The 20,328-nt window shown below is 45.1% G+C and overlaps 1 protein-coding gene across 7 annotated transcripts in view; it reads left to right on the top strand.

The window, feature by feature from the left end:
- The window catches only part of MID1 (midline 1), a 643,355-nt gene extending 623,355 nt beyond the window's left edge, over nucleotides 1-20,000 (top strand). For 6 of the 7 annotated variants that reach the window (XM_022559856.3, XM_089904801.1, XM_089904802.1 and 3 more), the window contains 3 exons: nucleotides 7,975-8,136; nucleotides 11,410-11,617; nucleotides 19,205-20,000. In XM_022559856.3, the coding sequence (XP_022415564.1) occupies nucleotides 7,975-8,136; nucleotides 11,410-11,617; nucleotides 19,205-19,553 (719 nt within the window). In that variant the 3' untranslated portion in view covers nucleotides 19,554-20,000. The remainder of the gene's footprint in view (nucleotides 1-7,974; nucleotides 8,137-11,409; nucleotides 11,618-19,204) is intronic. The other variant, XM_089904804.1, reaches the window with a different exon arrangement.
- The last annotated feature ends 328 nt before the right edge of the window (nucleotides 20,001-20,328 follow it).

Genomic DNA, 20,328 nt, shown 5'->3' on the forward strand with positions numbered 1-20,328 from the left:
ATTGAGTAGAGTTCCCTGTGCTCTACAGTAGGAGTTTGTTGAGTATCTATCTATCTGTTTCATATAGAATAGTGTGCATATGTTCATCCCAAACTCCTAATTTGTCCCTTCGCCTCTGGTAACCGTAAGTTTGTTTTCGGTGTCTGTTGCTTTATTACTAGGGTAATGCTCTTATTAAATATCTAAAGTGAGTTACACACGCTGCCAGGGCTTCCGCTTTGGGACTAGAAGGGCCAGCTTCCGTGCAACAGAGTTCAGTCTCCAGAGTACTCGCTGGGCTTTGGGCTTCAGGAGAATGTGGGGCTACGTCCGTGCTGACGGGACCTGGGTTTGCTCAGGAGCTGCCCAGGGAGGCATTACTGGGAGTAAAAGTTCCCTGACCAGGGATCGAACCCGCGCCCCCTGCGGTAGAAGCACGGAGTCTTAACCACTGGACAGCCAGGCAATTAAGAAGAGGCTTCACTTGGGGGAGGGCAGTGACAAGGAGGGTAAGAAAAAGCATGCTTTAATGAGGCTGTAGATGAGAGGATTCCGCATGGCAGTGAGCACAGAGACGGTCAACGCCAGAGGGGATCCTAAAGTTGGCACGAGGTAGCAGAGAAACCCTGAGTCAAAGCAGCAGCTCACTGCAGTGAGTGGAGAATCTACAGTTTACAAGTGGGAGAAGACGAAGATGTCCGAGAGACACACAAGGCCCCCCGCCTCGTCTCGATTTCGAGTGCTTAGAGTGGGACAAAGAGGAGAAGAGTGGAAAAACCATCTGGCCCACTGTAGCTCCCCAAAGCACAGGCCCAGCCTGTGCTGGGGAAAGGGGAACAGGTGCGATGTGCATTGAGGTTGAAAGTAACTGGGAAGTTGTGAAATAATTCTGAGGGATCATTAAGGGATGGAAAAAGAATATTGGATAAAGCAAGGGGGAAAACAGAACTTGGAAAAAAATTAAGTGTGGGGTTAAGACCTGCTTGACAACATATATATCCCACCCACTCCATCCATACACACACGCCAAGCTCGTTTTAAAGACCTTTGGATTTGGTGAGAAGATGGCAGAGCGGAAGGACGTGCGCTCACTCCTTCTTGCGAGAGCACCTGAATCACAACTAACTGCTGGACAGTCATCAGCAGGAAGACACTGGAACTCACTGGAAAAGACACTCCACATCCATAAGACAAAGTAGACGCTAGAGTGAGACAGTGGGAGGGCTGCAATCACAATAAAATCAAATCCCGTAACCCCTGGGTGGGTGGCTCACAGACTGGAAAACAGTTATACCACAGAAGTCCACCCCCTGGAGTGAAGTTTCTGAGCCCCGTGTCAGGTTTCCCAACCTAGGGGTCTGACAATGGGAGGAGGAATTCCCAGAGAATCGGACTTCGAAGCCTAGCTGTATTTGATTGCAGGACTGGGGGAAACAGAGACTCCACTCCTGGAGGGCACACACAAGGTAGTGTGCACATCCGGACCCAGGGGGAGGGAGCAGTGACCCCATAGGAGACTGAACCGGACCTACCTGCTGGTGTTGGAGGGTCTCCTGCAGAGGCGGGGGGCGGCTGTGGCTCACCGTGGGGACAAGGACACTGGCAGCAGAGGTTCAGGGAAGTGCTCCTTGGCATGCATGAGCCCTCCCAGACTCCGCCCTTAGCCCCACCAAAGAGCCTGTGGCCTCCAGTGCTGGGTCACCTCAGGCCAAACAACCAACAGGGAGTGAACTCAGCCCCACCCATCAGCAGACGAGCAGATTAAAGTTTTACTGAGCCCCGCCCACCAGAGCAACAGCCGGCTCTACCCACCACCAGTCCCTCCCATCAGGAAGCTTGCACAAGCCTCTTAGATAGCCTCATCCACCAGAGGGCAGACAGCAGAAGCAGGAAGAACTACAGTCCTGCAGCCTGTGGAACAAAAGCCACATTCACAGAAAGATAGACAAGATGAAAAGGCAGAGGGCTATGTACCAGCTGAAGGAACAAGATAAAACCCCAGAAAAACAACCAAATGAAGTGGAGACAGGCAACCTTCCAGAAAAAGAATGGAGCCAAAGGTAGTGAAGATGCAAGAAATGTTTCACAAAGACCTAGAAGACTTAAAGAACAAACAAACAGAGATGAACAATACGATAACTGAAATGAAATCTACACTAGAAGGAATCACTAGCAGAATAACTGAGGCAGAAGAACGGATAAGTGACCTGGAAGACAGAATGGTGGAATTCACTGCTGCGGAACAGGATAAAGAAAAAGGAATGAAAAGAAATGAAGACTGCCTAAGAGACCTCTGGGACAACATTATACGCACCAACATTCCCATTAGAGGGGTCCCAGAAGGAGTAGAGAGAGAGAAGGGACCAGAGAAAATACGTGAAGAGATTAGAGTCAAAAAACTTCCCTAACATGGGAAAGGAAGTAGCCCCCCAAGTCCAGGAAGCGCAGAGAGTCCCAGGCAGGATAAACCCAAGGAGAAACACGCCGAGACACATAGTAATCAAACTGGCAAAAATTAAAGACAAAGAAAAATTACTGAAAGCAGCAAGGGAAAGATGACAAATAACATACAAGGGAACTCCCATAAGGTTAACAGCTGATTTCTCAGCAGAAAGTCTGCAAGCCAGAAGGGAGTGGCATGATATGTTTAAAGTGATGAAAGGGAAGAACCTACAACCAAGATTACTCTACCCGGCGAGGATCTCATTCAGATTCGATGGAGAAATCAAAAGCTTTACAGACAAGCAAAAGCTAAGAGAATTCAGCACCACCAAACCAGCTCTACAACAAATGCTAAAGGAACTTCTCTAAGTGGGAAACACAAGAGAAGAAAAGAACCTACAAAACCAAACCCATAACAATTAAGAAAATGGTCATAGGAACATACATATCAATAATTACCTTAAAAGTGAATGGATTAAATGCTCCAACCAAAAGACACAGGCTCACTGAATGGATACGAAAACAAGACCCGTATTTGTATATGCTGTCTACAAGAGACCCACTTCAGACCTAGGGACACATACAGCCTGAAAGCGAGGGGATGGAAAAAGATATTCCATGCAAATGGAAATCAAAAGAAAGCTGGAGTAGCAACGCTCATATCAGATAAAATAGACTTTAAAAGAAAGAATGTTACAAGAGACAAGAAAGGATACTACGTAATGATCAAGGGATCAACCCAAGAAGATGTAACAATTATAAATATATATGCACCCAACATAGCACCTCAATACGTAAGGCAACTGCTAACAGCTATAAAAGAGAAATCGACGGTAACATAGTGATAGTGGGGGACCCTTAACACCTCACACCAGTGGAAAGATCATCCAGACAGAAAATTAACAAGCAAACACAAGCTCTAAATGACACAATAGACCAGCTAGATTTAATTGATATTTTTAGAACATTTCACCCAAAAGTGGCAGAATACACTTTATTCTGAAGTGCACATGGAACATTCTCCAGGACAGATCGTATCTTGGGTTACAAATCAAGCCTTGGTAAATTTAAGAAAATTGAAATCATGTCAAGCATCTTTTCCAAGCACAACACTATGAGATTAGAAATAAATTACAGGGAAAAAACCCATAAAAACCACAGACACATGCAGGGTAAACACTACGTTACTAAATAACCAAGAGATCACTGAAGAAATCAAAGAGAACAAGACAAGTCTGTCCACTCTCACCACTCTTATTCAACATAGTCTTGGAAGTTTTAGCCATAGCAGTCAGAGAAGAAAAAGAAATAAAAGGAATCCAAATCAGAAAAGAAGAAGTAAAACTGTCACTGTTTGCAGGTGACATGATACTATACATAGACAGTCCTAAAGATGCCACCAGAAAACTACTAGAACTAATGAATGAATTTCGTACAGTTGCAGGATACAAAATTAAGGCACAGAAATGTCGGGCATTCCTATACACCAGCAACGAAAGATCAGAAAGAGAAATTAAGGAAACAATCCCATTCGCCCCGGCAACGAAAAGAATTACAAACCTAGGAAGAAACCTACCAAAGGAGGTAAAAGACCTGTACTCAGAAAACTACAGGACACTGATGAAAGAAAGCAAAGATGACACAAACAGATGGAGAGATACACCATCTGCTCTTGGATTGGAAGAATCAATATTGTGAAAATGACTACAGTTCCCAAAGCAATCGACAGATTCAGTGAAATCCCTGTCAAATTACCAATGGATTTTTTTTTTTTTTTTTTTTTTTTACAGAACTAGGACCAAAAAATCTTAAAATTTGTATGGAGACACCAAAGACCCCAAATAGCCAAAGCAATTTTGAGGGGAAAAAAACGGAGCTCGAACAACCAGGCTCCCTGACTTCAGACTATACTACAGAGCTATAGTAATCAAGACAGTATGATACTGCCACAAAAACAGAAATATAGATCAATGCAACAGGAGGGAAAGCCCAGAGATAAACCCACACACATATGGTCATCTTATCTTTGATAAAGGAGGCAAGAATATACAATGGAGAAAAGACAGTCTCTTCAATAAGTGGTGCTGGGAACACTAGAGAGCTACGTGTAAAAAAATGAAAGTAGAACACTTCCTAACACCATACACAAAGCAGACTCAAAAAGGATGTAAGACCTAAATATAAGACCAGACACTATCAAACTCGTAGAGGAAAGCATAGGCAGAACACTCTATGACATAAATCACAGCAAGATCCTTCTAGACCCACCTCCTAGAGAAATGGAAATAAAAACAAAAATAAACAAATGGGACCTACTGAAACTTTGGCACAGCAAAGGAAACTATAAACAAGACAAAAAGACAACCCTCAGAATGGGAGAAAATATTTGCAGACGAATTAACGGACAAAGGATTAATCTCTAAAATATATATAAACAGCTCATTCAGCTCAGTGTCAAAAAAAAATACAAACAACCCAATCCAAAAATGGGCAGAAGACCGACATAGACCTTATTCTCCAAAGAAGACACACAGATGGCCAGGAGGCACATGAAAAGCAGCTCAACGTCACTAATTATGAAAGAAATGCAAATCAAGACTCCAATGAGGTATCACCTCACACCAGTTAGAATGGGCTTCATCAGAAAATCTACAAACAACAAATGCTGGAGAGGGTGTGGAGAAAAGGGAACCCTCTTGCACTGTTGGTGGGAATGTAAAGTGATACAGCCACTATGGAGAACAGTATAGAGGTTCCTCAAAAAACTAAAAATAGAATTACCATATGACCCAGCGATCCCACTACTGGGCATATACCCAGAGAAAACCGTAATTCGAAAAGACACATGCACCCCTATGTTCACTGCAGCTCTATTTACGACAGCCACGTCCCGGAAGCAACCTAAATGCCCATCGACAGACGAATGGATAAAGAAGTTGTGGTACGTATGTACAATGGAATATTACTCAGCCACAAAAAGGAACAAAACTGAGTCATTTGCAGAGACGTGGATGGACCTAGAGACTGTCATACCGAGTGAAGCAAGTCAGAAAGAGAAAAACAAATATCATATATTAACGCTTACGTGTGGCATCTAGAAAAATGGTACAGGTGAACCAGTTTGCGGGGCAGAAATAGAGACAGAGGTGTAGAGAACCAACGTATGGACACCAAGGGGGGAAAGCACGGGAGGAGGTGGTGGTGGTGGTGGTGGTGGGGGGGGGGGTGGGATGAATCGGGAGATTGGGATTGACGTGGATACACTAATACATATGAAATAGATAACTATTCAGAACCTGCTGTATAAAAAAATAAAATAAAATTCAAAAAAACGCTAATAATAAACTGAGTTACAGGCTTCTTGGGGCCCAGAGCTGAGATCCAATTTTGGGTGGATCAAAATCTACAATTTGGTTGCGGCACTGTCTGGAAGTGTCGAGCTTGTCACTGCTGTGTTCAAGGAAAAGGGAAGGTGAGAAAGTATCAAAGGAGATAGGTAATTGGGAGAGTCCCATGTTACTAAGCTATTTGTGGATGTTCACCTGGGTCTAATACAAGTGACAACCGGTCGGAGAATTAGGGGGAAATTGGGGCTGGGGGGATGGTGCCTTAGTTGCTCTGTTATGTCTCCGAAAACAAGCGCACCACACTCAACCCCTTCTGTGAGTCTCACATCATTTCCTTGCTTTATGGCGGCTCTGTCAACTCTTGCAGTCCTCCTGGTTTAAATGTTTACAGATGGAAGTGAAAAGAGGTGAGAGAAAATTCACAGGATTTTTCATGTTTATGACTATATATATGTGTGCTTATCTTAAGACTCTCTGAAGTGCACCTGCAAATACGGTGCACCCAAGATACAAATCGTAGGAGGTGAATTTTCACAATTAACAAAATATTTTCACGTTCGTCTCAACCGTGAGACTACCGTGAACAATGTTGACCTGAAAAGTCGGAGACGGTATTTAGTAGGATTGAGAAACAGCTGTCATGGGGCCGTGAACATCTTGAAATGCTGTGCAGGTATTTGTGGGTTAGTAGGGATATGCGTTTGTGAGTTTTCTTTCTACAGAAATGTTTTATTAGAGTCTCAAAGAGGTAAGACCAAAGAAAGATGAAGGGACTGCTTCTTGGGCATATGGTTAAGGTGTAAGTTGCCTCAAGATCAAAAGAACTAACGCTTTGACTTGCAAATCCCCTGAAAGGGAAGGAGGGGAGGCAAGTTGAGCGCCCCTCAGGAAGTGGAGGGGCCCAAGCCCTCTGCCGAGAATTGGTGAAGGAAATTCACCAGAGTCCGGAAACGCCACGACAGCCCGGTCACCAGGGGGCTGGGAAAAGGTTCGATTAGCGTGGAGATTGATGGGCGGAGAGGAGAGTCGGGCCCAGTACCAAAGAAATGTTTTCAGCATCAGCCAGCTGAAAAACAAGACGGCTTCCTCTTTCCTACATGTTCTTCCAAAACCTCCTACATCCGCAGCCTGCCCCTCAAACCACACCCTGCAGGATGCAGCCGGGGGAGCGGCCCTGCTCTTTGGAACCAGCCATGCTAGGGATGCAGCTGGTCCCAATCCCTATTGATGCTTTTCTCAGAGCCACCCTGGGCCCTGAGCTGCCCTCAGGTGCTGCCACTCCAGGGTTCTCTTAGGGACACATGTCCTGACTCGCTGAAGCACGACCAGGAGAGCACTGGGTCACAAACAACCCCAATGAGCGTTCTCTTTGGTCCCCTGTCAGAAGTTGCCCTGGTGCTGGCCAGTCTCTGCTGGCCTCACTCCCAAATCGGCTGGGCAGTCGATGAGAGGAGCAGATTACCGGGCACGTCCTCCCTGTGGCAGTGGCACGAGGGGGCAACAAACCCTCAAGGCCTTGGAATGCCTCCTCTGGCCACTGGCACGTTATCGTTTCAGCCTCATTCTAGTGGCCAAAGCAGGTCACGTGGCCAAATCCAAAGCTACGAGGTAAGAGAATATATACCCCGTGTCTTTAGAAGGAGCAACTGCAAAGTCACCTAGACGTGGATCCAGGGCAGGGTGAAGAAGGAGAGGCAAGAAATGCAACCTCTACTACATCTACGTTAGTGAAGTCAGTTTCTCATACGTGACCCGGGTCTCTCCCTCACCTCCTGTGAGTCTCAAAATGGATGAGATCAAACACTGAACGGTCATCATCGTGAGAACTGGGGGAGGGATCCGTGGTTACTTGCTTGCTTTCCATCCCACGGCACCTAGTAACACATCATGCACCTAGACGGTGCTTAAGATGCTGGACGGAACAATCCTCGCTGCTCCTAGTCGCACTGAACAGGATTTGCAGTATAATCACCTTAGTCGGTCTTTCCACTTAGAGCACACAGCAGGAACATATAATAATAACTACAGGTTGCCATCCTAGTTATAGGCAGGAGACGGAGCCCTTGAGATGACTGGTGGCCTCCCTAAGAAGTGACAAAGCTCTCCACTTGCGGTTCAAATAACCGAAAACCCTGCGACCTTAACATTATGCAGATCTACCCCATGCTTGCACCAAAGAACCCATCACGTCTGCTTGGCTTTGCAGGTCTGTGTAACTCGGCCGATAGCTGGATGATCGTGCCCAACATCAAGCAGAACCACTACACCGTCCACGGTCTGCAGAGCGGCACCAAGTACATCTTCATTGTCAAGGCCATCAACCAGGCGGGCAGCCGCAGCAGCGAGCCTGGGAAGTTGAAGACAAACAGTACGTGCCGCCAGCTCAGCAGAGCTGTCGTCTCTCATCTGCCCTCCTTTCAGCTGCCTCTAGCGCCCCTTCTTTTCCTTTTCTCGGTCGCGGGTATCGCTGACAGCCTCAGAAAGCAAGCAAAGAGCCAGTGTGCGATCGTGCGTTTTGCATCAGATTCCTCTCGGTTCCAAGCCTGACACAGAGTCGGGGCGCTGTAACTGGTAGATAGTATTCTTTTCCGTAGCGGAACAGCAAATTACTAACTCTTTCTTCAGGAATTCTCTTACTCCAGATAGCTGTCCAGGTCTGTGGTTCGCACTCAGAGGTGATTCTGGTCCCCCGAGGGACACTGAGCCATGTCTGGAGTCATTTTTGGTTGTCACAGCTGGGATGGATGTTACTGGTGTCTAGTGGTTAGAGGCCAGGGATGACGGGAAACGTCCCACAATCCTCAGGATGGCCCCTACAACACAGGGCGAGCCAGGCGGTACGTGCATCTTGTAACACTGTCATCTCCCCCCTCTCTGCCCACCTGTGTTTTATTTTATGCTCATCTTTCTTTACATCTTTTTGAGCTAGAAATATTATGCTGTACAATGTGGTATTTCTTTGCATAAGACCTCCCAAGAGAAAGTCACTTGGAGTGTGTCAATATCGCAGCGCGTTCTAGGGTTGCCAGCCAACAGGAACTACTTTTTAAGAGGAACCCTCATTTAAGCCAAATCCTTGATTTCAGTAGTCAAGTAACTTTATCCCAGGTATACGTGTTTAAGATACAGAACTCTTAAACATAAGCTACTTTCTCCTCTCCGTGTTTCTGCTGGTAAAGAAGAAAACGTCCTCAGAGAGTAACTAAGAAAAAAAATGAATATATACATCCACTGAGGTTAATTCCATAGAGTAGATCTAAGAGACATCTTGTTTGTAATTCACCGGTTTTACCAAACATAATGTATTCATTTCATATAGACAGGTAATGTCATCTTCTACGTCTAGACATGCAGTCATTGACCGGATGTTGTTAACTTACGTACAAGAGGTCGGTAAACTTTTTCTGTAACGTGCCAAACAGTAACTATTTGGGGCTGTGCAGGTCAGATGGTCTTGGTCACAGGTATTCAACTCTGTCGTGCAAAAAGCACGGCATGGCCGTGCTTCATCAAAACTTTACTGACACAGGCAGTGGGCTGAATCTGGCCTGCGGGCTATAGTTTGTTAAACTCTTAGGTGTACAAGTCCTACAGTGCATTGAATTGTTTAGCCAAGTCAATGATTAATTTGTTCCCTGCGCTCATTTGCCCTCATCAAAGCGAAAGCCTTGAACCTAGACAGAGTAGGTCACAGTTTCCTTGAGAAACACATCCGAGGCGCAAGTGGAATTAGTTCCGAGAAGGCAGGGTGTTGGGCCTGACATCAGATGGCTTGACCCTGCTCCATGCATGTGTCGGTGAAGCCGGGAGCTGAAGCAAACACGATGTAGTTCACCGTTAGAAGGCCAGTCTGTTCGGTGGCTGTAACGTTCTGGTCTTCCTCACTGGAAGAAGGGCAAGCAGAACAGGGCCTTCACGGTCAGTGATGGGTGCGCGCCTTTATGGAAGGCCTTCCTAATCCGCCCATTAGGGTCCAATGATTTTTACGCACGTTCTATCTTCCACCTTTTTTTTTTTTTCCCAATTTTATTGAAGTATAGTTGATTTACAATGTTGGGTTAATTTCTGCTGTACAGCAAAGTGATTCAGTTATACATACATTCTTTTTCATGTCCTTTTCCATTATGGTTTATCTCACCTGTTAAGCCAGACTACCTTCAGACTCTTCTTGTCTTCGTTCATACTTTATCCCTAATAGTTGCCGGTGGGATCATTCCTGAGGACAGTTTTGTTTCTTTTTTTTTTTTAATCAAGCCAAGGCAAAATTTAAACTACACGTGGAATCCAGCCGGTCTTACAGCCTTTGAGAATACCCACTGCCTGCTGGGCACTTGAGGATTTTCTCAGCTCCCCTTTAAGCTTTTCTCTGATATGAACAGAAATCTAAAATGGGTCAGCAAAGTACAGCCCGTGGGCCAGATTCAGCTGCCTGTTCTTGTAAATAAACTTTTACTGGCACAGAGCCACGCCCATCTGTTTACCTATGTCTCTGGCTGTCTCCATGCGAGGACAGTAGTGTTCGATAGCCCCAGAAGAAAACACATGGCCAACATAGCTGAAAAAATTTCCTATCTGGCCTCTTGCAGAAAAAGTATGCTGGTCCCCGATCTAAAAGAAAGGATTTTAGAAGTGCTGACGTCATGTCGGTATCCAAGCAGCGACTAGAAATCCTTTGGCCTGCCTGCATGCGATGTCACACACACTGCTCCAGGCTCGCTGCCTCAGTTTCTCAGCCATCGTGTATTGCCACAGTCAGATTTACCAGACTTTTTCCTGTGATTGTCTGAGACCCGTGCACTGCGCGGAAGCAGCCTCCCAGCTGCCAGTGGCTGTGGAGTTTGAACATCATGGTGTTTTTGCATCACGTTGTACCTCATTTCCTGCCTTTTAAGTGCCTTGTACCGACGTCGTGTTGAATGACAGGGTGGCCTCCACACCAATGGTGAATTCTCAGAGAAGTAACAGTTAACAACAAGATGTTCAGGTGCGATTCTCCCAAGATTTTATAATGGTTCAATTTTCAAAACACAAATGTGAGAGAGCGAGGAGCTTCTTATACATACAAATGAACTCACGAGGCAAAACCCAGGTGTCACCATCACGCTGTTTGCCTGATCTTGTGGGCTGAAAAACAGACAACTTTATAGTCACTGTAAGCTCGTGAGAGGATTGCTTTAATTTGGAACAATCTCAAGGTAATATAAGCCTGTAGGTTATTCTGTACGTGAAAACCTGCAGTCTTGACTTGTTTGGTTCCTGGTCTGAAGTCTATTGAGCATGAACCCATTTTAAGCTGACTGAACATGGGAATGGTTGAAAATGAAGCCTTCATTTTCTCCTCCCTTCCCGGATGCTGTTCAGCCAGTATGTACCTGTGCCGCTGGTGTACAGCTGGGATTCCCCCAGGATAGCTCACACCACATGTTCTGGTGGATCCTCGCCCGAGCTGTTGTCGAATTGTGAGCGTAGCACCCCTGCATCCGCATCTTAGAACTGACCGACTGCGAGCCCATGATGGCAGGGACGTGCTCGTTACCATCTTCCGGTACTTTTTAAAGCTGATTCTGAAAATACGTTCATGCTCGTGTTAAAATCAACAGTTCTTTTCATCTTCCGCTTTCTGTTTTGTAACCGTCTCCAGGCCAACCATTTAAACTGGACCCCAAATCTGCACATCGCAAGCTAAAGGTGTCCCACGATAACTTGACAGTAGAACGTGATGAGTCATCATCCAAAAAGAGCCACACGCCTGAACGCTTCACCAGCCAAGGCAGCTACGGCGTAGCTGGAAACGTGTTCATTGACAGTGGCCGGCATTACTGGGAAGTGGTCATAAGCGGAAGCACATGGTAGGCAATTTTATCTAAATATATTCTTTCACGTTCTCCTCCGTCCCAGATTATTACAAGGTATTGAACATAGCTCCCTGCGCCACACAGCAGGACCTTGTCCCCCATCTCTTTGACACACGGTAGTTTGTGTCTGCTAATCCCAAACTCTTAATTTATCCCTCTCCCCTTTCCCCTTTGGTAACCGAAAGTTTGTTTTCTACGTCTGTGAGTCTGTTTCTGTTTTGTCAGTAAATTCTTTTCTATCGTATTTTAGATTCCATACATAAGTGATATCATATGATATTTGTCTTTGTTTGACTTACTTCACTCAGTATGATCATCTCTAGGTCCGTCCGTGTTGCTGCAGATGGCATTATTTCATTCTTTTTTATGGCTGAGTAGTATTCCAGAGTGTGTGTGTGTGTGTGTGTGTATACACACACACACCACATCTTCTTTATCCATTCGTCTGTTGATGGATGTTGTCCTACAACTATAAAAAGGCACATCTGACTTTGCCAGAGCATCAACACATACCGGAGTCCATCTTGAATCATGATATGCAGAAAATCTTGATCAGTCAGCTGTTGCTACAGTAATGCTGCATAACAAACACCCCAAAATTCAGTGGCTTCAACCAATAATAATTTACTGTTGCTCACTGACACCCACATCTGTGGGTTAGCTGTTCAAGGCTAATCTTAACTGGGCCTTGCTTTAAGCTGGAGGTTGGATCTAGGTCTGTTCTATGGGTTTCTTCATCCTCTTTGGACATGTGGGCTACCCAGGCCACGTCCTTCTCAAGGAGCCCAAGAGCACAAGCCCAACTCTGCAAGCACATTTCAAAGCGCTGCTTGCATCATGTCTGCTAACTTCTTATTGGCCAAAGCCAGTCACGTGGCCAAGCCCAAGGCTAGTGGTGCCGGGAAGTATATTTTCTTCACGTGGAGTCGAGAGGAGGGAGTGGAAATACACCAAGCAATCATCTAATCTAACCATTCGGCCAATAAGAAAAAGTACTCGTTTTAACGCCATCCATTTTTTATTTACAGCAAGAATTGAGCCCTGGTCCCAGGGAGAGCTAGCTAGTATGCTAACACTGCTCTTTCATGCCTTAAAGCATGGGTCAGCAGACTACAGCCCTTGGGCCAAACCCAGCCCACTGTCTGTTTTTGTAAATAAACTATTTATGGGAACACAGCCAGGCTCATCCTTTTCCACAGTGTCTATGGCTGCCTTTGAGCCACACAGCAGAGTTGAGGAGGTAAAACAGAATCCTGTGGTCCATGAAGCCAAAATTATTAGCTCTCTGGCCCTTTACAGAATAAGTTCTCCAATTCCTACTCTAAATTCCTGCTCTTCATCACTTAAACTAATTTCTGTCGCCTTGTATGTTTTGTGATTTTAGACTGGGCCCATCAGTACAAAGAGCTGAGAGCTATTTGGGGGCTGGGGGTGAAGCAGTGATCCTTGGCCAGGACTCATTTCAGAGGGTCCCTTAGATCCAGCCCAGTGCTTTGAGCCCATTGAGTTCTCTGAGCCTAAGGGGTGGAGGTCAGGGCAGTCCACGTGGGAATTAGTTAACCCTACCAAGTTCACCTTACAAAGCTGACCTTGCCTATTCCACAGCCATAAACTGCACCTCTCACCCTGGCCATCTGTCTCACAAATGCCCACTTAACGAGCTCCCTTTCTGAGCAATTATGATTTTTATTTAGCCAGCCCTTATCTAGCACAGCTATGTGCCAGGCACTGATCTAAGCATTTTACGAATGGCAACTCATTTATTCACCCTGACAGCCCCACAAAGGTAGGTGCTAATATCCCATTTTACAGATGAGATGACCGAGGCCCAAGGGCACAAAGCTCATAGTGACAGAGTTGGGGAGTCTGTAATCAGGGTACAAGCTGTTAACCAAGGGTCCACAAACGTTGTCTGTAAAGGGCCAGAGAGCCAGTATTTCTAGGTTTGCAGGCCAGATGATTTTGTCTCAACTGCTCACCTCTACTGTGGTGGTGGGAAAGCAGCCATAGACCACACATCCGTGCATTGGTGTGGCTGGGTGCCAATACAGCTTCATTTATGAAAACAAGCAGAGGGCCAGATTTGGCCCATGGGTTGTAGTTTGCTAACCCCCGCTCTTAACCACCATGCTGTATTTTTGAAACATTATAATTACGCTTTAGGCAGGAGGCATAATCCTCCCAGACTTCAGACAGTACTTCTACAAAGCTACAGTAATCAAAACAGCATGGTATTGGCACAAAAACAGACATATGGATCAATGGAACAGAATAGAGAACCCCAAAATTAACCCACACGCCTACAGTCAATTAACCTTCGACAAAGGAGGCAAGAATATACAACGGGGAAAAGGCAGTCTCTTCAGCAAGTGGTGTTGGCAAAGTTGGACAGCCACGTGTAAATCGATGAAGTTCGAACACACCCTCTCACCATACACAAAAATAAACTCAAAATGGCTTAAGAACTTAAACATAAGGCATGACACCCTAAAACTCCTAGAAGAGAACATAGGCAAAACGTTCTCTGACACAAATCGTACCAATGGTTTCTTAGGCCAGTCTACCAAAGCAATAGGAATCCAAAGCAGTAGAAATAAAAGCAAAAATAAACAAATGGGACCTAATCAAACTTACAAGCTTTTGCACAGCAAAGGAGACCATAAACAAAACAAAAAGATGACCTACGGACGGGGAGAAAATATTCACCAATGATGCGACCGACAAGGGCTTAATTTCCAAAATATACAAACAGCTCATACAACTCAACAACAACAAAAACAAACAACCCCATCAAAAAATGGGCAAAAGACCTAAACAGACTTTTCCCAAAGAAGACATGCAGACGGCCAAGAGGCACATGAAAAGATGCTCAACATCGCTAACTATTAGAGAAACGCAAATCAAAACTACAATGAGGTACCGCCTCACACCGGTCAGACTGGCCATCATCAAAAAGTCTACAAATAACAAATCCTGGAGAGGGTGTGGAGAAAAGGCAACCCTCCTACACCATGGGTGGGAATGTAAACTGGTGCAGCCACTATGGAGAACAGTATGGAAGTTCCTCCAAAAACTAAAAATAGAGTTGCCTGCAATCCCACTCCTGGGCATATACCCAGACAAAACTCTAATTCGGAAAGATACACGCACCCCTGTGTTCACAACAGCACTATTTACAACAGCCAAGACATGGAAGCAGCCTAAATGTACATGGACAGAGGAATGGATTAAAGAAGATGTGGTACGTATATACAACGGAATATTACTCAGCCATAAAAAAAAGAACGAAATAACGCCATTTGCAGCAACATGGCTGGACCTCGAGATGAACGTACTAAGTGAAGTAAGTCAGAAAAAGAAAGACAAATACCATGTGATATCACTTATATGTAGAATCTAAAATATGACACAAATGAAACCCTCTAAGAAGCAGAAACAGACTCACGTAGAGAACAGACTTGTGGTCGCCAAGTAGGGGCGGGGTAGGGATGGATTGGGAGTGTGGGACTAGCAGATGCAAACCAACACACATAGAATGGATAGACAACAAGGTCCTGCTGTAGAGCACAGGGAACTGTATTCAGTATCCTGTAATAATTACTCAGTCATCAAAAAGAACGAAATAATGCCATTTGCAGCAACGTGGATGGACCCAGAGATGATCGTAATGAGTGAAGCAAGTCAGACAAAGACAAATATCATATGATATCACTCATATGTGGAACCTAAAAAGAAATGATACAAATGAACTTACAAAACAGAAATAGAGTCACAGATGTAGAAAACAAACTTTTGGTTACAGGGTGGGGGGAGGAAGAGATTGGGATTGACAGATACACACTAGTATATATAAAATAGATAACTAGTAAGGACCTGCTGTAGAGCACGGGGAGCTCTACTCAGTACTCTGTAATGACCTGTATGGGAACGGAATCTAAAGAAGAGTGGATCTGTGTATATGTGTAACTGATTCACTTTGCTGTACACCTGAAACTAACACAACACTGTAAATCAGCTATGCCTCAAGGAAAATTTTAAAAATATGTATCCTGTAATAAACCATAAAGGAAATGAAAAAAAAATACGCTTTGGGGCTAACTGTGGTGTACTTAACGACTGATAATTTAATCTGTGCCTAAAAAAAAAAACTGCCTAACTTGATGATTATTATAACAGTGTTACTTTTGAGATCAGGATACTAAAACACTTCTTATTTACTAAAAAAAAAAACCCAAAACAACAAACTTTCAATTCAGATCTTTGCAGACAGTGCAGTGTGTCTAAGTCCTTTCCAGTGTTGGTACAAGTCGTGCAAAATCCAAGAAGTCAAATCATAAACTTGGGTGTCTTATTTCTCCCAACAACGGTCCCCATATTAGCCAAGCAAGTAGGTTTCTTTTCTCTTGCCACCCACACGGTTCTCTTTGCCCAGAACATTCCTGTTCCAACATCCCCCTGGAGGGTGGAGGACAAATCCTTCCCCCACTCTGGGCCAGACTGGCATTTATAGTTTGTAGCTGCACTGGGACAAGATAAAAGCCCAAAGGAAAATACAGTGAATTGTTGCAGGCGCAAAAGAGCAAATATTTCCAGTTAATTAACGGGCTCTGTTAATCTGGGATGGAATCCAGTGTCTAAATAATTACAATCCCACTAATAATTACTTATGATAAATGATACCTGATCATTATGATCTCATTGCCATTGATGAATGGTGTGGGGAATTCCACCAGACCACTTCACTTATACAAACATAGATTAGCACTACCTTGAAAACAGCAGATGTCAAAACCAACTCACGAGGAGGGGAAAAGTTTCTCAAATTAATCGCCAGGCTTTCGGATCTTTACAAACTTGTGTCCGTTGCAGAAAATTCTCAGAAAGTAGTTGAACATTTCCTGGGAGGAAAGGGTGACGCTTACAATCAAATGCCTGTAATACCTTGATTTGCACCAGCTAATGACACAGATATTTTCTCGTGACATATAGTCCTGACTTGAAATTAACATGTACGGTATGATCCATGCCCTGGGGCATGTTAACACTGCCGAGAAACATAATTCTTATACTTTCTGAATTCTCCGAGTCTCACTGCGCACCTTAATGGAACACTGCCTTCTGCCTGCACCTTTCAAGCTCGGTGGCAAGATGTACATAGTTTTACAGATTAACGATAATATAATGGGGGTTTCCTTTGCTTAATGGACTCTACACGGAGTTATTTTCTTACTCTAAGGCTGTTAACATGCTCTTGGTGTTTTAGGAAATGGTGCTAATGTGGGTTCACGCAAAGATTACTGGGCCCCGGGTTAAGCGAGTCTGGACTTTGCCCCTCTTTTTTTTTTTTTTTTTTTTTTTTTTTTTTTTGCGGTACGCGGGCCTCTCACTGTTGCGGCCTCTCCGGTTGCGGAGCACAGGCTCCGGACGCGCAGGCTCAGCGGCCATGGCTCACGGGCCCAGCCGCTCCGCGGCCCGTGGGATCTTCCCGGACCGGGGCACGAGCCCGCGTCCCCTGCGTCGGCAGGCGGACTCTCAACCACTGCGCCACCAGGGAAGCCCCTGCCCCTCATTTTAACCTCTTGGTTTCCCCCTTGCTACGTGAAGTCAGTCATACCTGCCACAGCTGCTTTGTAGGGGGTTCAGTTAAGGTTCATATGGAAAAGAAACGTCAAAGTTCTTTAACAAAAAATGAAAACAGCGTGTAGCAACAGGAAGGAACCAGTACAGACATGCAGCTATGTCGTGATGCAAAGGCAAGTGCCACATTATCTGAAAAGGGAAATGGCAGCTGCCAGGACAGAGAGAACGTCTTGAGGGAGGATACTTAAAACTGCAAAACGAAACCCTTTCCCAAGTGTCTGTTAGGGTTCTGAGAACAACAGAAGTCATTCTAGGTACACCAAGGAGGAAGAGAGCCAGAGGCTTCCAGGGGCCCTGGAAGGGCTGGGAGCGCAGGTCAGGGAGCCCACTGCTCCAGTCCATGAAGCTGGAAAGCTACCCACAGCCCAGAGACAACTTATACCCAGGAGTTTGCCTGGAAGCTTCCACAGACCTCACCTCTGCTGTCTACTGTCTGGAAAACAGTGTTTCCCCTCCTGTTAGAACTTCTGGATCTTGTGCAAGGGTGTCAGTGGCTGAATCTGATGCAGACTCTTATTGGAAGGAGGACTCTGGGAAATGCAGCCCCAGGATTGTCCCTGAGATGCAGAGCAGGATTGACGAGGGAAGAGAAGAGGCCGGTTTGACGGCACACAGGCTGCTACCCTGGGCTGAACAGATGACCAAGTCCATCCTCTTTTAATTCAGTCATGGTGTGTTCTCTTATTGTACATTACATCCAGCACATGATTTTCGAAAGAATGTCATTTTTTTTTCTTTTTTATCAAAGACCAATGAAGTTTTTCTCTCTGCAGTGGGTAAGGTACCATATGTCAATATCCAGCTAGACTAGTTTCTCCTGTAAGAAGGGAACTCTGAATCGCTCACTATTTATTGAGAATGAAGGGGTTTGCTTATCTCAATAACTATGAAATACCGCAAATATTACGGAGGCAAACTCCAGCAGGGTGAAAACACTGTAGAAAGAATTCTTAACTTTTTTTTTTGAGCAGTGAGGACATTTAGAATAAGTAGAATGCCCATCTTCTCAGAGAGAGTCAGATTTTTAAAAAGTATAGTAGGAAATAAAACCGAAGGGGCTCTTCTGGTGAGGAAAGGCACTAGAGGGTGTTATGTAAGTTTGTGGCCTTTTGAATCATTCTACGTTCAAAGTCTGATTCTGGTAGTTATTAGTCGTGTGTCACTGGGCAAAACTAATAACAATTAGTGGGTATTATATGCCAGGCCTCGTGCCTGGGGTTGTACACGTATTCTTTCCTGAACTCCTCAAAATAACCCTGAGACGCAATGACGGTCCCTGTGTTACAGATGAGAAAACTGAGGCTGGGAGATGACAAAGAACTTATCCCCCTAAATGAAAATCATTCTCCATGCTTGCCTTTTGAAATCATGGAAAATGACAGACAAGGCGTCAGGTGAAAAATTCAAAGAAGGTCAAAAGGAGAAGTCTAGAGTTGTGCTGTCCAGTTTGGGAGCTCTTTAAATAGTTTCATTTCATTAAAATTGAATAAATTTCCAATTCAGTTCCTCGCTCACACCAGCCACAGTTCAAGTGCCCAATAGCCGCATTGCAGCTCGTGGCTACCATACTGAACAGAGCAGAACATGTCCATCATTGCAGAAAGTTCTACGGGACGGCACTGGTCTAGAGAATTCGTCGCGTGGGTCTTCGTGAACGTAAAAAAAAAAAGACAGCAAAACACAAAGTTCCAATTTCTCTTGTAACGTCTGAACTGAAAACGGGAATGTGGGGCAATACAGTGTCCCCTTTCTGCCCACTCTATGTTCGGAAGGGAAAAAGATGAGGAACGTGGGTCCAGGGTTCATGCCAGCTTTCACTGAAGAATGAACAGGGACGACAAGAGGATCCCGTTTTCCTGACCCCTGAGGACCGCAGAAAGGATTTCACGCGTGTGTGCAACATGGCTCATGGTTTTTGTCGTTGCTGTTTTGTGTCTGCAGGTATGCCATTGGCCTCGCTTACAAATCAGCCCCGAAGCATGAGTGGATTGGCAAGAACTCTGCTTCATGGGCGCTGTGCCGCTGCCACAATACCTGGGTGGTGAGACACAACAGCAAGGAGATCCCCATCGAGCCAGCCCCCCACCTCCGGCGCGTCGGCATCCTGCTGGATTACGATAACGGCTCCATCGCGTTCTACGATGCCTTGAACTCCATCCACCTCTACACTTTCGACATCACATTCTCGCAGCCTGTGTGCCCCACCTTCACTGTGTGGAACAAATGTCTGACCATCATAACCGGCCTTCCCATCCCAGACCATCTAGACTGCACCGAGCAGCTGCCGTGAGCACGTGGCCGCGCGGAGCTGTCTTCCGGGGAATGAAAAGGGTGGTGGCCACCATTTCGGGGACACAGAAAACACAGGCTTCCAGAATGTGATTAAATCTCACCAAAAAGTATCCAGAAATCAGCTAAGATAGGACTCCAAACGGGCGATTCCTCCCTGTCACTGTGTTTTGTATCGAGTACAGGCTTTAATAATTTCTTCACCTTTTTTTTTTTTGTATTTACAGGAAAATTTATAGATTATTTATAAAAGGAACATAACCAGGATTACAACTCTTAGGAATTCTCTGGTTTTGCACATTAGGAGGCCCGGAAGTGTACCAGCTCTTGACCACCTTTATTTCAGCACAGTGTCTGGGCTCGAGAAAAACGTTTTGTGTGCTTATCTACCCTTCTCACATCCTGTGTCCTGCAGCTATTTTCAAAATAAAAAGTAGTTTTGAATCCAGTAGGGAAGTAAACAGGCTTTCTTACTCTGGTTTATCTTGAAGTGTTCTAACTGCGATGTCAGAAAAATTTATTGGGTCGTGTAGGATGGAGAGAGGAAGAGGGAGAATGGAAAGACGACTCGGGAGCTTGGAATCTGCCATAGTGAAATCTGTAATTACCCTCCGATGGCTGGTGGGATGATGCTGGAAAGAAAGGTTCTGAAACCTTTGGCCACGTATGGCCCTGTTTTTCCCAGGATTAAGGATGCTGGGAGAACATGAAGAATGAGATTGCAGTTGAAAAAAGTCGCCTTGAGTCCTACTGATTATTCAAAAATTCGGGCTGAT

The sequence above is a fragment of the Delphinapterus leucas genome, chromosome X (genome assembly GCF_059928025.1).
Source record: "Delphinapterus leucas isolate spDelLeu-1000000601 "Yukka" chromosome X, BTC_Dleu_Yukka2, whole genome shotgun sequence".
NCBI lineage: Eukaryota > Metazoa > Chordata > Mammalia > Artiodactyla > Monodontidae > Delphinapterus > Delphinapterus leucas.